Source organism: Leucoraja erinacea, chromosome 7 (genome assembly GCF_028641065.1).
Source record: "Leucoraja erinacea ecotype New England chromosome 7, Leri_hhj_1, whole genome shotgun sequence".
NCBI classification, from domain to species: domain Eukaryota; kingdom Metazoa; phylum Chordata; class Chondrichthyes; order Rajiformes; family Rajidae; genus Leucoraja; species Leucoraja erinaceus.
In genome coordinates, this window is record NC_073383.1 from 20,404,925 (window position 1) to 20,418,518 (window position 13,594).

General features: G+C 42.4%; 1 protein-coding gene across 2 annotated transcripts in view; it reads right to left on the bottom strand.

Annotated features, from left to right (window-relative positions):
• Positions 1 to 598: 598 nt before the first annotated feature.
• Positions 599 to 13,594, bottom strand: part of osbpl6 (oxysterol binding protein-like 6) — a 119,411-nt gene continuing 106,415 nt past the window's right edge. For both annotated transcript variants that reach the window (XM_055637894.1, XM_055637895.1), the window contains exons 17-22: positions 13,279 to 13,357; positions 11,568 to 11,712; positions 8,901 to 9,045; positions 4,537 to 4,663; positions 2,290 to 2,412; positions 599 to 1,948 (exon numbers count right to left, since the gene is read on the bottom strand). In XM_055637894.1, the coding sequence (XP_055493869.1) occupies positions 1,840 to 1,948; positions 2,290 to 2,412; positions 4,537 to 4,663; positions 8,901 to 9,045; positions 11,568 to 11,712; positions 13,279 to 13,357 (728 nt within the window). In that variant the 3' untranslated portion in view covers positions 599 to 1,839. The remainder of the gene's footprint in view (positions 1,949 to 2,289; positions 2,413 to 4,536; positions 4,664 to 8,900; positions 9,046 to 11,567; positions 11,713 to 13,278; positions 13,358 to 13,594) is intronic.

Sequence of the window (13,594 nt, forward strand, 5' to 3'; positions counted from 1 at the left end):
CTTATGATCTTTTAATACATTTTCTTCAGGAAGAGGATCATTCTGAGCATTAATTGTATTATTGTGTAAAGATGATGTTAAATTATTAATCTGCTAGCTGGCTGCGCAGGGTCAGAAATACTTTAAAAATAACAACTGTGCGCAAATTTTCAGCACTTAAATGGCCATATTCATTCATTTTACTTAAAATCAGGCTGTATGTATATAGAGAATAACTATATATTATATAACTATAATAATTGACTCTAGTTAAATGCTAATGGCTACATCAAATGAACAGCTATTTGGAAATTATTTAAAATAAATTTGGCAAGTATGAGGCATTAAGAACACCTTCAGTTTGATTACCATTATAAAAATTCTGAAATAGCTGAGAATATCTGGGTGCTCGGAAACACTGACTACGATTTTTCTCGGTATCTGTGTGGAACTGGTGCAAAGAACTGCAAGATTTGGAATGCCTCGACTTATTGTTTGGGATTTCCCCATTTGTTGAAGTTTGTTGGGAATCTGTTCTTGTATCTTGTGCTCGACACGCTCCAGTGCAGGATCTGTAACCCCATTCATTTGAGTGGGATTGAAGGTTGCAGGGGGGGGGGGGGGGGGACAAAAAAAGGTAAATTATATTTTTAGAGTGCTTTAGTTGATTTTACTTTTTTTTTTATAAAGGGGGGGGGGGGGGGGGGAGGTGTTTACTGGCCTTCAAGGGACATTCAGAGGAGATTTCTGAGTGAGTAGTATTCTGGCTTGCTCTCGTCACCCCCATTACACCACTCGAGGCTTTGTGAACTGCAAATGGTGCATTTAGGAGGATGGAAAATACAGGCACTGAGCCTGTGTGGAAAGCCTTGCTCAGGAACATAGAAACATAGAAAATAGGTGCAGGAGTAGGCCATTCGGCCCTTCGAGCCTGCACCGACCGCCATTCAATATGATCATGGCTGATCATCAAACTCTTGTCCTACTCCACTTACTGCTACTGTGGATTTGTTTCTATGCATAACTTCCATTTAAATTAATATCTCCATTAACACGGCATTCAATAGCAGGTTTTTATTGCACAGTACCATTGCTTACACCCAGCAGACTAAATAAGCTAACAAATGTCTGCTGACAGGAAACTCCATATACTTCATGTACTTGTATGCATTACTTGTGAACAAAGCTTCTTATTTGCACTTTCAAGACTGATGTTAATAGATAGCCGGACTTTATGAACACATTAATCAGTGATTAAATATTGAAAAAAATATTGTAAGGTAACTTTTTAAAAAGTTGACACAAATGGAAAACCAATTGAAAATAAAGGTTGCCTGAAAAGCTGCAAAGGCCGAATGTGACATACTTAATCATTAGGTTTAAACACACTAGTGTATGTTTTTGTACTCCAGGCATAAACCTTTGATATGATAAATTATTCAATTTGAAAATGAGTTGAGTTTCAGTAGATCTTCAGAACAAAAAATATGTTCACTGTTCTTAAGGCATGAAAATGAACAATGAAACCACTTGCAAAAAGCCATGATAATTATTAATGTTTCATTAAGATTATATTATTTTAATAAATATATGACTGTCAAACAGCCATCCCTATTCTTGTGCATTCACTTTAAATTAAACTTTTGGTTTACCAAAAATTCACAGCTTTAGTGGAAAACAATATTTTGAACCAGCAGTGTTTGGGTCATGACCTATTTATAATTATGCCCGTTATTAAATAGGCGCACCTCAGCGTATGACCAGCTAAACCACAGGAACGCAGTAGGAATTAAAATAGCAATAATAACTTATGCATAGTTATTGTTTTCTTGTGAAGAATGTTATTTTTACTTCTTCAAATTACCAGAGTGTTAAGCTTTCTAATTTACTAAACCCTGGCTCCTTTCGCAGTTCCCAGTAGTTTCCAATGCTCATCCAGGATTCTCTTTGATTACTTTCAGAAACTTTCCTGCAAGAAACAAAAAGTACATTTGTCAATGCATCTGTAAGACCATAAAATATAGGTGCAGAATTAGGCTATTCGGCTCATTTAGACTATTCTGCCATTTGGTCATGGCTGATCTATTTTTGCTTCTCAACCCCATTACCTGCCCTTTTTCCTGGAACCTTTGACATCTTTCCCCAATCAAGAACATATCAATCTCTGCTTTAAAAATATCCTTTATCTGTAAACTACTCAATCTGGTTGACAATTCATGCAGTAACTACTGCCTGTTCCTACAATAACTAGTTTCCTTAAAAGCAGCAGGTAGTACATATAACATGAGACAAACACACTGAATCACTCACTTAAAAAAGCGAGGCTGATAAATGGTATTGTTTTCCTCTATTAATCTTCTCCGCACTCTTTGCAGTTCTTCTATTCTGCGCTTCTCAGAAGCAGCGGCTTGGACATTTCCTTCTTCTAAGTATCTGATGAGAAAAAACATGCAAGCCCAAGTATTGCCTCGGAAGATAAATATTTGATAGGTTATTTTTTAAACCAAATTAGTTCACATTTCCTTAATATTTTGTGAATACGTTGGTGCATAACACCACAAATGGAGGAGACAGAAAGAGAAACCTTCCTTTCCCACGCAGTGCATCTAATTTTGCAATTAGGATTTGTTTTTGTTTGTAAACTTATTCATAACTAGATAAAAATAACAGTGGAAATTATTGATGGACATTTATTGTCCATCAATAATTGTACAAAGACTTAAGATGCAGGTACAGGCTAGCCTTATTAGTGAGTCCAACGTCACCAATAGGCAAGACCAGATCAAATAAACTTGTCTTTAACGTTTTAAATTCCGTAGAGGAGGTGCATGTGAATCTCTAACTCGCGTCTGCTTCACATGCATCTCTAACCTCATCTAGTGTTTCCGACGTAGCCTGTACATCAGCTAGACCAAGGAAGACTCGGCACCCGCTTCCCCTAACACTTGCGCTGGATCTGCCAAGGCCTATCAGATCTCCCAGTTACTAACTATTTTAACTCCCCTTCCCATTCTCATTCTGACCTTTCTGTCCAGGGCTTCCTCCATTGTCAGAGTGAGGTCACACACATCTTCTTCTTCTTGCGTATGGCGTGCACAGCCTAAAGTTGTAGGACAACTTGTTCTATTTGATCTTACTTGACTGTGCACACCGGGATGATTGCATTCGTCGAAACAGGGCGGACCACGTGAAGGTTGCAATCTCCCACCCCAGGTCACACACAAACTGGAGGAACAGCACCCCATATTCCTCTTGGGCAGCTTACAACTCGGCAGTATGAACAATGAATTAGGTAACCTCTAACAACCTCCCATCCCCCTTCTCTTCTATGTCCCTCTCTCTTTCCCCCCCCACCACACCTGCACTCGCACCCATTTCTCCCCTCTTCCTTCCTCTGGCTTCAAAATTCGTAATTCTTCAATCCTTTTGTCCCACACCTATTTTTTTAATCTTGGCGTTTGTCCAACCATCTGCCCATCACCCTTGCCTATGTTCACCTATTACACGCCATGATTTGTTCAGCCCTTCTAGCATTTTTTCACCCCCCTTCACAATCAGTCTGGAGAAGGCTCCCAATACAAAACGTCACCTATCCATCTTCTCCAGTGACCCTGACCCACTGAATTACTCCAGCCCTTTGTGTCTTTTCCTGCTCCTGATATACATGTTTAGTTTTAGCGATACAGCATGGAAACAGGCCACGGAGTCCACACTGACCATCCTTTTTGCACACTAGTATATTATCCCACTTTCGCATCAACTTCCTGCACACTTCGGGCAATGTACAGAGGTCAAGTAACCTATACACCTGCATGTCTTAGTGTTGTGGGAGGAAACCGAAGCACCCAGAGGAAACCCACGTGGCCACAGGGAGAACGTGCAAACTCCAAACAGACAGCACCCAAGGTCAGGATTGAATCTGGGTCTCTGGCATTGTGGGGCAGCAGCTTTACCAGCTGCGCCACTGCCGCCCTAATAGTCATATGACTCTTTTCCCCAGCCACTATGTTGAAGTTTCAAATCTCTGGACAGTAGAAATCAGAATTAGTCGATCTGTCTAGTGTAGAGCTGTTCCCTTAACCTCCAGTTCCATCACTGACATTTATATTGCTTCTGCAAACAGTAATCACCAGAATGTGTATGAAAATTAGCTGAATCAGTCTTTGAACCTAACACAACATAATAAACTTACTGTGTAGGAAGGAACTGCAGATGCTGGTTTAAACTGAAGATAGACACAAAATGCTGGAGTAACTCAGTGGGACAGGCAGCATCTCTGGTCTGGAGAGAAGGAATGGGTGATGTTTTGGGTCTGAAGACGGGTCTCGACCTGAAACGTCACCCATTCCTTCTCTCCAGAGATGCTGCCTGTCCCGCTGAGTTACTCCAGCATTTTGTGTCTATCTATAATAAACTTACTGACAGTCAACATTTCCATTTCTATCATTGGATAGACTGTGTTAATCACTCCAAGTACAACTTTCTGAACATGGAGTCAACATCCACCAAGGCGAATTCAAAATTCTATATAGAAATTAGACAATTAGTTATTTTTACCTCTGATCTAGTCTAAATCTCACGTCAGTAGGCGGGAGGAACTCCTTCATTACTGGATCCAATTCATTCAGCTCGATGGCAAATCTTGTAAAACCATAATATATGTCACTGTTTGTTGGCATGGAGCCTGTGGAGTTAAGATGCATATTGGCATTGCTTTATTATTGTCACATGTATCAAGACACAATTAAAACCTTTGTTTTTAACTTAATCCAAACAGATCATACTAGAGGTGAGTATAACAGGTAGAGCAAAAGAGGATATAAACAGAATGCAGAATATAATGTTATATAAAAGATATTGTTATATGCAGCATATACACTAAACTAACGCTTTATTGACATGCAAACAAACGCACAGGGCTCAAACCATTGTTACTGCAACAAGATCACGAAAAGCTAAATATTTATGCAATCCCATATTTACTAGATGTGAAATGCCGACTGTCCATTGTCCTGCACTGATGCTTCCTCCGAATGCTCTCCCTTTTATTGCCACTGTTTACTATGTTGCTCTGAATCAAGAAAACCTCAGACCAACGCAGGTTGGGCGATCGTTTCGCCGAACACCTCCGCTCAGTCCGTAATAACCAACCTGACCTCCCGGTGGCTCAGCACTTCAACTCCCCCTCCCATTCCCAATCCGTCCTCTCTGTCCTGGGTCTCCCCCATTGCCAGAGTGAGCAACAGCGGAAATTGGAGGAACAGCACCTCATATTCCGCCTGGGGACCTTGCGTCCGGATGGCATTAACATTGACTTCTCCCAATTTTGCTAGCCCTTGCTGTCTCCTCCCCTTCCTTAACCCTCCAGCTGTCTCCTCCCACCCTCCTATCCGCCCGCCCTCGGGCTCCTCCTCTTCCCCTTTTCCTTCCTTCTCCCCCCCCCACCCCCCATCAGTCTGAAGAAGGGTTTCGGCCCGAAACGTCGCCCATTTCCTTCGCTCCATAGATGCTGCTGCACCCGCTGAGTTTCTCCAGCAATTTTGTGTACCTTCCATCTTCCAGCATCTGCAGTTCCCTCTTGAACACTACTTTTAGCGAAATGTTTTTACCCAATCTATACCCCTAATAATGTTGTAATCCTTTATCAAGATGCTCTCCACCCTCTCTGCTTCAAGGAAATGGGTTTAACAGTTTAAGTATAAGGGGTAAGCCATTTAGAACGGAGACGAGGAAACACTTTTTCTCATAGAGAGTTGTGAGTCTGTGGAATTCTCTGCCTCAGAGGGCGGTTGGAGGCCGGTTCTCTGGATACTTTCAAGAGAGAGCTAGATAGGGCTCTTAAAGATAGCAGAGTCAGGGGATATGGGGAGAAGGCAGGAACGGGGTACTGATTGTGGATGATCAACCATGATCACATTGAATGGCGGTGTTGGCTCGAAGGGCCGAATGGCCTACTTCTGCACCTATTGTCTATTGAAAACTAACCAAGCCTAATCAGTCTCTTCTCATCGCTGACACACTCATCCTAGTGAATCTGCATATGAACTACATATAGTTTTCCCAAATACGGCCTGACTAATGATTTATAGTTACCAGAGTCATGCATGAAAAAGCTACTGTTTAGGTTAGAGTTTAGAGATACAGCATGGAAATAGGTCCTTCGGCCCACCGAGTCCACGCCATCAATCACTTGTACACTTATTTTATGTTATCCCAAGCCTCGCATCCTACACACTAGGGGCAATTTACAGGAGCCACTTAACCTAGAAACCCACACATCTTTGGAATGCCAGATTCAGCTTCAGATTCAATTTTAATTGTCATTGTCAGTGTACAGTACAGAGACAACGAAATGCATTTAGCATCTCCCTGGAAGAGCGACATAGCAAATGATTTGAATAAATAATAATAAGTGTCCGGGGGGGGGGGGGTGATTGGCAGTCACCGAGGTACGTTGTTGAGTAGAGTGACAGCCGCCGGGAAGAAGCTGTTCCTCGACCTGCTGGTTCGGCAACGGAGAGACCTGTAGCGCCTCCCGGATGGTAGGAGGGTAAACAGTCCATGGTTGGGGTGAGAGCAGTCCTTGGCGATGCTGAGCGCCCTCCGCAGACAACGGAGGGCGAATGTGTGTGGAAACCAGAGCACCCGGGAAAAACAAGGTCACAGGGAGAATGTGCAAACTCCACACAGACAGCACCCGAGGTCAGGACCGAACTCGGGACTCTGGTGCTGTGAGGCAACAGTTCTACAATTGCTCCACTGTGCTGCTCACTATGTGAACTGATAAAACAGAATTTACAATCTGAACAGAATATTCACAGTACACGATAAGCTTGGCTTATGAAGAGTTCAGATGGTCCAGTAAACTACTTAGATTTATTTTAACTGCCTTGTCGTAATCGTAAAACTTTAACGAGTGAGCGCTGGTTGTTCCCATTTCTAACCATTACATTTCCATCTATTATACAGGCTTGGCAAAGGCATTTATCCCGGTGGGTTCAAGTGTTTATCTGGAAAAGCAAATGTTTTTATCCAGATGGGCACAATACTTTTCCGGTGGACAGCGTCATTCCAGTTTAAGACAGTCAGGGATTTGCATCAATAGGCTCAGAAAGCCCCACTTAAGATTGTAGTTGCATGTTTTCCCACTTGCTTATTCATTGGTTGTTTCAAGTTCCCCCTCACATTCTACCAGGTAAGCATGTGTTTCAGTCAATAGGACAGGTCACTGCTATACATAATACTTCTACAATACACTCATGAACTGAACGCTGCCTATAAACTTGGCTTCACATCAGTCCACTGCAACTACAGCACGTCATACCCCGACGTGCCTCTTCTTTTCCTCACTGTTGAAAGAAGAACAGGATACTCAAAATCACTTGGTATCATAAAGCACAAGTGAAATGAAGATAAATCTGCTTATAAGAGGGAATGCATTGAATAAATGCACAGGGCAGATACATTGGCAGGGATTGAGAAGATACATTTGCTGTTAGTTTTTAGTGGATTTATGTAATTCACCATTTCACCACACCTAATACAACAGGAGTTACAACTAAGTAACTAAGTTACAGAGAAAGGTTGAATAAGTTGGGTCTTTATTCTCTGGAGCACAGAAAGTTAAGGGGGGACTTGATAGAGGTCTTTAAAATGATGAGAGGGATATACAGAGTTGATGTGGATCAGCTTTTCCCTTTGAGAATAGGGAAGATTCAAACAAGAGGACATGACTTCAGAATTAAGAGACAGAAGTTTAGGGGTAACATGAGGGGGAACTTATTTACTCAGAGTGGTAGCGGTGTGGAATGAGCTTCCAGTGGAAGTGGTGGAGGCAGGTTCGTTGGTATCATTTAAAAATAAATTGGATAGGCATATGGATGAGAAGGGAATGGAGGGTTATGGTATGAGTGCAGGCAGGTGGGACTAAGGGAAAAAAGTTGTTCGGCACGGACTTGTAGGGCCGAGATGGCCTGTTTCCGTGCTGTAATTGTTATATGGTTATAGGAGTGCAATTCAAGATGTAAAATTATCTGCAATTTTCAAAAATGTATTTTCCGACAGAATCTCTGGAAGTGGAATGGCTTGCAACAGTAATAATATTAGAATCATTTTAAACCAAAATAATGTTCATTTGTCCCCAAAGGCAGCCACAGAAATATCAGGGGTAATTTTAAAATCTCTGACAAGATTTTAGTTTCCCTTCAAAAGGGTGCTTAAAACTAAATGTATTTAAAAAAAGTGGGCGTGCACGCAAAACCTGACCTATTTACACTGGTTAGATTAGGTTAGAATTTCCCTGTTATGTTGAATGGATGTTTTTGAAATACAGTGCGGAAACATGCCCTTCAGCCCATTGCGTTCGCACTGACCAGCGATCATATACTAGCACTAGCCTGCACACTAGAGACAATTTACAATTTTACCAAAGCCAATTAACCTCAAAACCTGTACGTCTTTGGAGTGTGGGAGGGAAACGAGCACCTGGAGAAAACCCACGCAGTGATGGGGAGAATGTACAAATTCTGTACAAACAGCACCCATAGTCGGGATCGAACCCGGGTCTATGGCAGCAACTCTGCTGCTGTACCACTAAATGTGCTGCCCATTTTGTGCCTTTTAGTTTTCCATTACCATTTACTGAAATGTTAAATGATGCGATTTTTGGTCACCAATTTACTTCCATGTAAAACACAACTGATTTACCTCACAAAGTGACGTAAATCACTTAGTCAAAGTGGCTAGAGTAGAAATTTAATCAATACAGGAGAATGACAAACACAATGCAAATGGTAATAAGCTGCAGATAACATGAAGAAAATAAACCTCAGTCTTTACACTCCAAATGTCAAGTATGCATCAGTTGCTCCTCCAGGCAGAATTGTAAAAAAAAATAATCTAACATGACTCAGTGAACTCACCAGGTCTCCATATGCATTTGGCAGAAGGTGGAACGCCACAGTACAGGCCTTCATGCCACTTGCCAAACATCCGCCGCACCACTTTCCCCTCCTGATCCATCACAAATCCTTGGACCTCGTTTACATTTGAACTCCAGTAATTTCCCTTCGCAAACAAAAGGATAATTGGTAATTCTATGCCGATTCATTTAATTGTCCTTTTTGTTTTAGCATCATACAGCATGAAAACAGGCCCTTCGGCCCAACTTGCCCACGCCAACCAAGATGCCCCATCTAAACCAGTCCCACCAGCTTGTGTTTACCTATTATCACATCTAAACCTTTCCTGCCCATATACCTGTCCAAATGTCTTTTAAATGTGGTGATAGTGATATGATATGATATGCCATTTATTGTCACTATACATGTACAGTGAAACTGAAAGCTGCTCGTACTCAGTGCATACATACAATTTAGCACAAAAAACAAGAAACAGAAAAAACAAAAAACAGAAGGGAGATGGGGGGGGGGGAATAGGTGCACAAATTCTGCGGCGCTACATACATATATACAGATGGAAGTCCGTGTTGGGCGGTGTAGTCAGTGCATGTGTGAATTTGAATTTATAGTAGATATAATTCTCGGAAAGCAACTATTCCTGAGTCTGTTTGTCCTGGATTTGATGCACCTATAGCGCCTTCCAGAGGGCAGCAGGTCGAACAGTCCAAACGCAGGATGGGAGCTGTCTTTGATGATCTTCTTTGCCCTGCTAAGGCAGCGGGAGGTGTAGATGTCCATCAGGGAGGGGAGAGGGCAGCCAATGATCCTCTGCGCTGTCCTGGTTACCCTCTGAAGCCTCTCCCTGTCTGCCATGGTGCAGCTGCCATACCATGCTGTAATGCAGTATGTCAGCAGGCTCTCGATGGACGAGCGGTAGAAGGTCAGCAGCAGGTTAGAGTCCAGGTTGTGCTTCCTGAGGACCCTCAGGAAGTGCAGCCGCTGCTGAGCCTTCTTGATGACCGCTGTCGTGTTGTCCGTCCAGGAGATGTCAGCAGCGATATGGACGCCGAGAAACCGGAAGGTGTTGACCCTCTCCACACACTCGCCGTTGATGTGTAGGGGGGCTAAGTCGGTGCTGTGCCTCCTGAAGTCGACAATGAGCTCTTTTGTTTTCCTGGTGTTCAGAGCCAGATTGTTTTCTGAGCACCAGGTTGTCAACTTCAGGACTTCCTCTCTGTAGGCTGCCTCGTCTCCCTTCGAAATAAGTCCGACCACAGTAGTGTCGTCAGCAAATTTGACGATGCGGTTGTTGTTGTGGGCCGGGCTACAGTCGTAGGTGTAGAGACAGTATAAGAGGGGGCTTAGCACACAGCCCTGTGGGGAACCGGTACTCAACCTGCGAGTGGAGGAGAGGTGGGGGCCGAGTCTCACAGTCTGGGGCCGGTTGGTGAGGAAATCCTTTATCCAGGCACATGTGACAGTGGGGAGGCCGAGAGTGACCAGTTTACCAATGAGAATGTCCGGAATGATTGTATTAAAGGCTGAACTAAAATCCACAAAGAGCAGCTCTGCCCCTGCTCCAGATGGCTCAGCACAGAGTGGAGAGCTACGGTGATGGCGTCTTCTGTGGATCTGTTTTGGCGATAGGCGAATTGGTGGGGGTCGAGGTCTGGTGGTAGATAGTCCTTGATGTGCTGGAGGACCAACCTCTCGAAGCACTTCGTGATTACCGGAGTGAGGGCCACAGGACGGTAGTCATTAAGGCTGGTGATGGTAGACTTCTTCGGCACAGGGACGATTGTGGCTGATTTTAGGCAGGACGGAATAACTGCCTGGGCCAGGGAGAGGTTGAAAATTCTGGTGAAGATGGCAGTGAGCTGGTGGGCGCACGCTTTGAGCACCTTACCAGGGACTCCATCTGGGCCGGTAGCCTTCTTGGGGTTCACTGCCAGGAGCACCCGTCTGACATCGTGTTCCCTGACAGCCTGCCTCAACTACCTTCTCTGGCAACTCATTCCATATACCCAACACCCTTTGTGTGAAAAAGCTGCCCCTCAGGTTCCTCTTAAATCTTTCCCCACTCACCTTAAACCCTTATATCTGGTTTTCGATTCCTCTGGGTAATTTCTGAAATAAGCCAATTTTCTTTTTAATTAAGAAGAAATGTGCTAAATACCAGTCATTTTCCAAAAATATTTCTCAGTTAATGGTCTATAATAAAACAAAAATGCCCAATCTTAATCTACCGTTTCAAATCACACCATGTGCAATTTGGAGAAATCTGTTATCAATGATAAAAATGTATATTAATGCAAAGGCAAAGCCTTATAGATTAAGCAGGGAATGTTACAGACAAAATCATTAATAGAAAACACAGTAACAGTGGCTCTAATCCATTTTAATTAGCCTTTTCCTATTTCATTATATTCCAATAGAGCACCCATTGCATGTAGAGCAAGCAAATAATAGTTTATTGCAGCCACACACAAGGCTAAGATCAAGCAAATCCTTCATCATTTACGATCCAGACTCCACACTATAATTCCACAAATTCAAAATTACCTTACATTGGTTCCATGTTGAATAGATATGATTAAAAGACATTCAAGAGGCATTCTCTTAGGTAACAAAATTATGTTTTAATATAAATTACCTTTTGAATATAAATGTAGAAGTATTGATAATTACCTTAACGAAGCTCAGTTTACAAATGCATGAGTTGTTTTTTGTGTTCCTAATGGTAATTTCTCCATAGTGCTCTATCCATCGTTGACCGCTAAGAATGTTATGTATGCAGGTGGTAACTTTATTCCATTCAAACTGATCTCCATATCTAAAATTTCAAAGAATTATTCTCTATTTAGCAAAGAGTACTGTATTCAACAGTTAGCAGTATAAGAAATAAGCATTTCCGTTGTGCTCAGCAGGTTACGGTAATTCTTAATACACTATAACATCTAGTTGTGCCTGCTCAGTATCTCCTGGTTACAGAAGGATGTAATGCTGAGCGTTCTCTATCACCCGGTTATAGAGAGGCAAGTAAACGATGTACAGGTGGCTTCCTGTTGTGCTCACTCTTGTGACAGAGGAAGATATTGACCAAAGGCACAAATCAAGGAGAGGGTGCAAAATTTGAGAACACTCTACCTGTATCAATAAAGTTCCAATTCAAATTAACGTTTAAAAAAAGTCACTGCATCCAATTTTAGGAACAGATCAAAACCATCAAGGGACAAAGTGAGTTATGTAACCAAAATGTATTGGAAAAGGGCACAAAGTGCTGGAGTAACACAGCAGGTCAGGCAGCATCACTGGAGAGCATGGATGAATGATGTTTCAGGCCATTAGGTGGCCCGAAACTTCACCTATCCACACTCTTCAGCGATGCTGCCTGACCTGCTGTGTTACTCCAGCACTTTGTGTCCTTTTGTGTATTAACCGGCATCTGCAGTTCCTTGTCTCTACAGAATGTTTTGAAAGCCTTTTGTATTTTAAAATGATTCCAGTGGAGCAGATGTACACGTTTACGAAGTAGTATTGTTAATAGATCTCAAGTCGTGAACAATATCTGTGGACAAATGACAAAATCAGCAAATGTAAAAACACTAAGATTGTGGTGGGGTGGCCACCATTTTGGAGTTTCACACTCGTCAACCTCACAACACTGTTCAGCTGCAGGATGTCACCTTGGCTCGTGAATTGTAAAGTTAGTTGGTGGATGATTACGCAAGGTTGCTGCTGCTGCTGCGGCTGCTTAGTCCCATTGCCGACGAGAAGTGGTACGGCAGCTGCTTAAAGACTTTACCCAGAAATTCAGTGCATGTGTGCATAGTTGACGTTCTCCTTGCATGAAACATGAGTGAAGAATGAGCAAGAGGGGAGTAGAGAGAAGGACAACTTACTGCAATAAAGGAGAAAGAAGTAGGGGAATTCTCAGCAGGAGGTCATATGCAGGGAGGCGTAGATTTTCAGACCTCTGCACTCAATTGTGCTGCCACTGATTAAATTAAACACAATCCAGTCCTAACTTTATTCATCACAACTCTGAAGGTGGCTCTGACAGTGATATTTCATGTGCCAGGCACCTCCCAGATTAGAGGAGGAAATGTTTGCAACAAGAAACATTTATCATCGAATGTTGTGAGGGAGGATACTTTTACTAAAAGCACACTAATAATCATTAAACTAATAACCATCCCCTGCTTCCTACAAATTTCAGCACCACCGCTTTCCATCTACCCATCGTTTCCCCTTCCCCCCTCCCCTCCACCTCCCCATCAGTTTCAACATATCACCCGTAAAAAATAGTTTAACACTAATGTTTTGAGTGGGAAGCATAAATGTTATCAAGTAATTTGCTACGTTGTTACATAATAAATCATTTACACCAAAAACTCACTTGGGTAGCATGACATTCACTCTTCCCACTGGGAGTATTTCCATGGATTTGCCCCAAAATTTATTCTTCCATCTGACATCTAAAAGTTTGAAAACATAAGAATTAAAAGCATGTTCTTTCTCATGGATGCTTACTGTATATTAATTTTACATGAGACAAAATAAGCCATTTGTGACCAAACCTTTACATAAAAGCAGTTGGGTAGATTACATTGATTGAATGGAAAGATACAGCATGGAAACTGACCCCTCAGCCCACCGACCATCGATCACGTGTTCACACTATTTCTGTTTTCTCACTTTCACATCCACTCCCT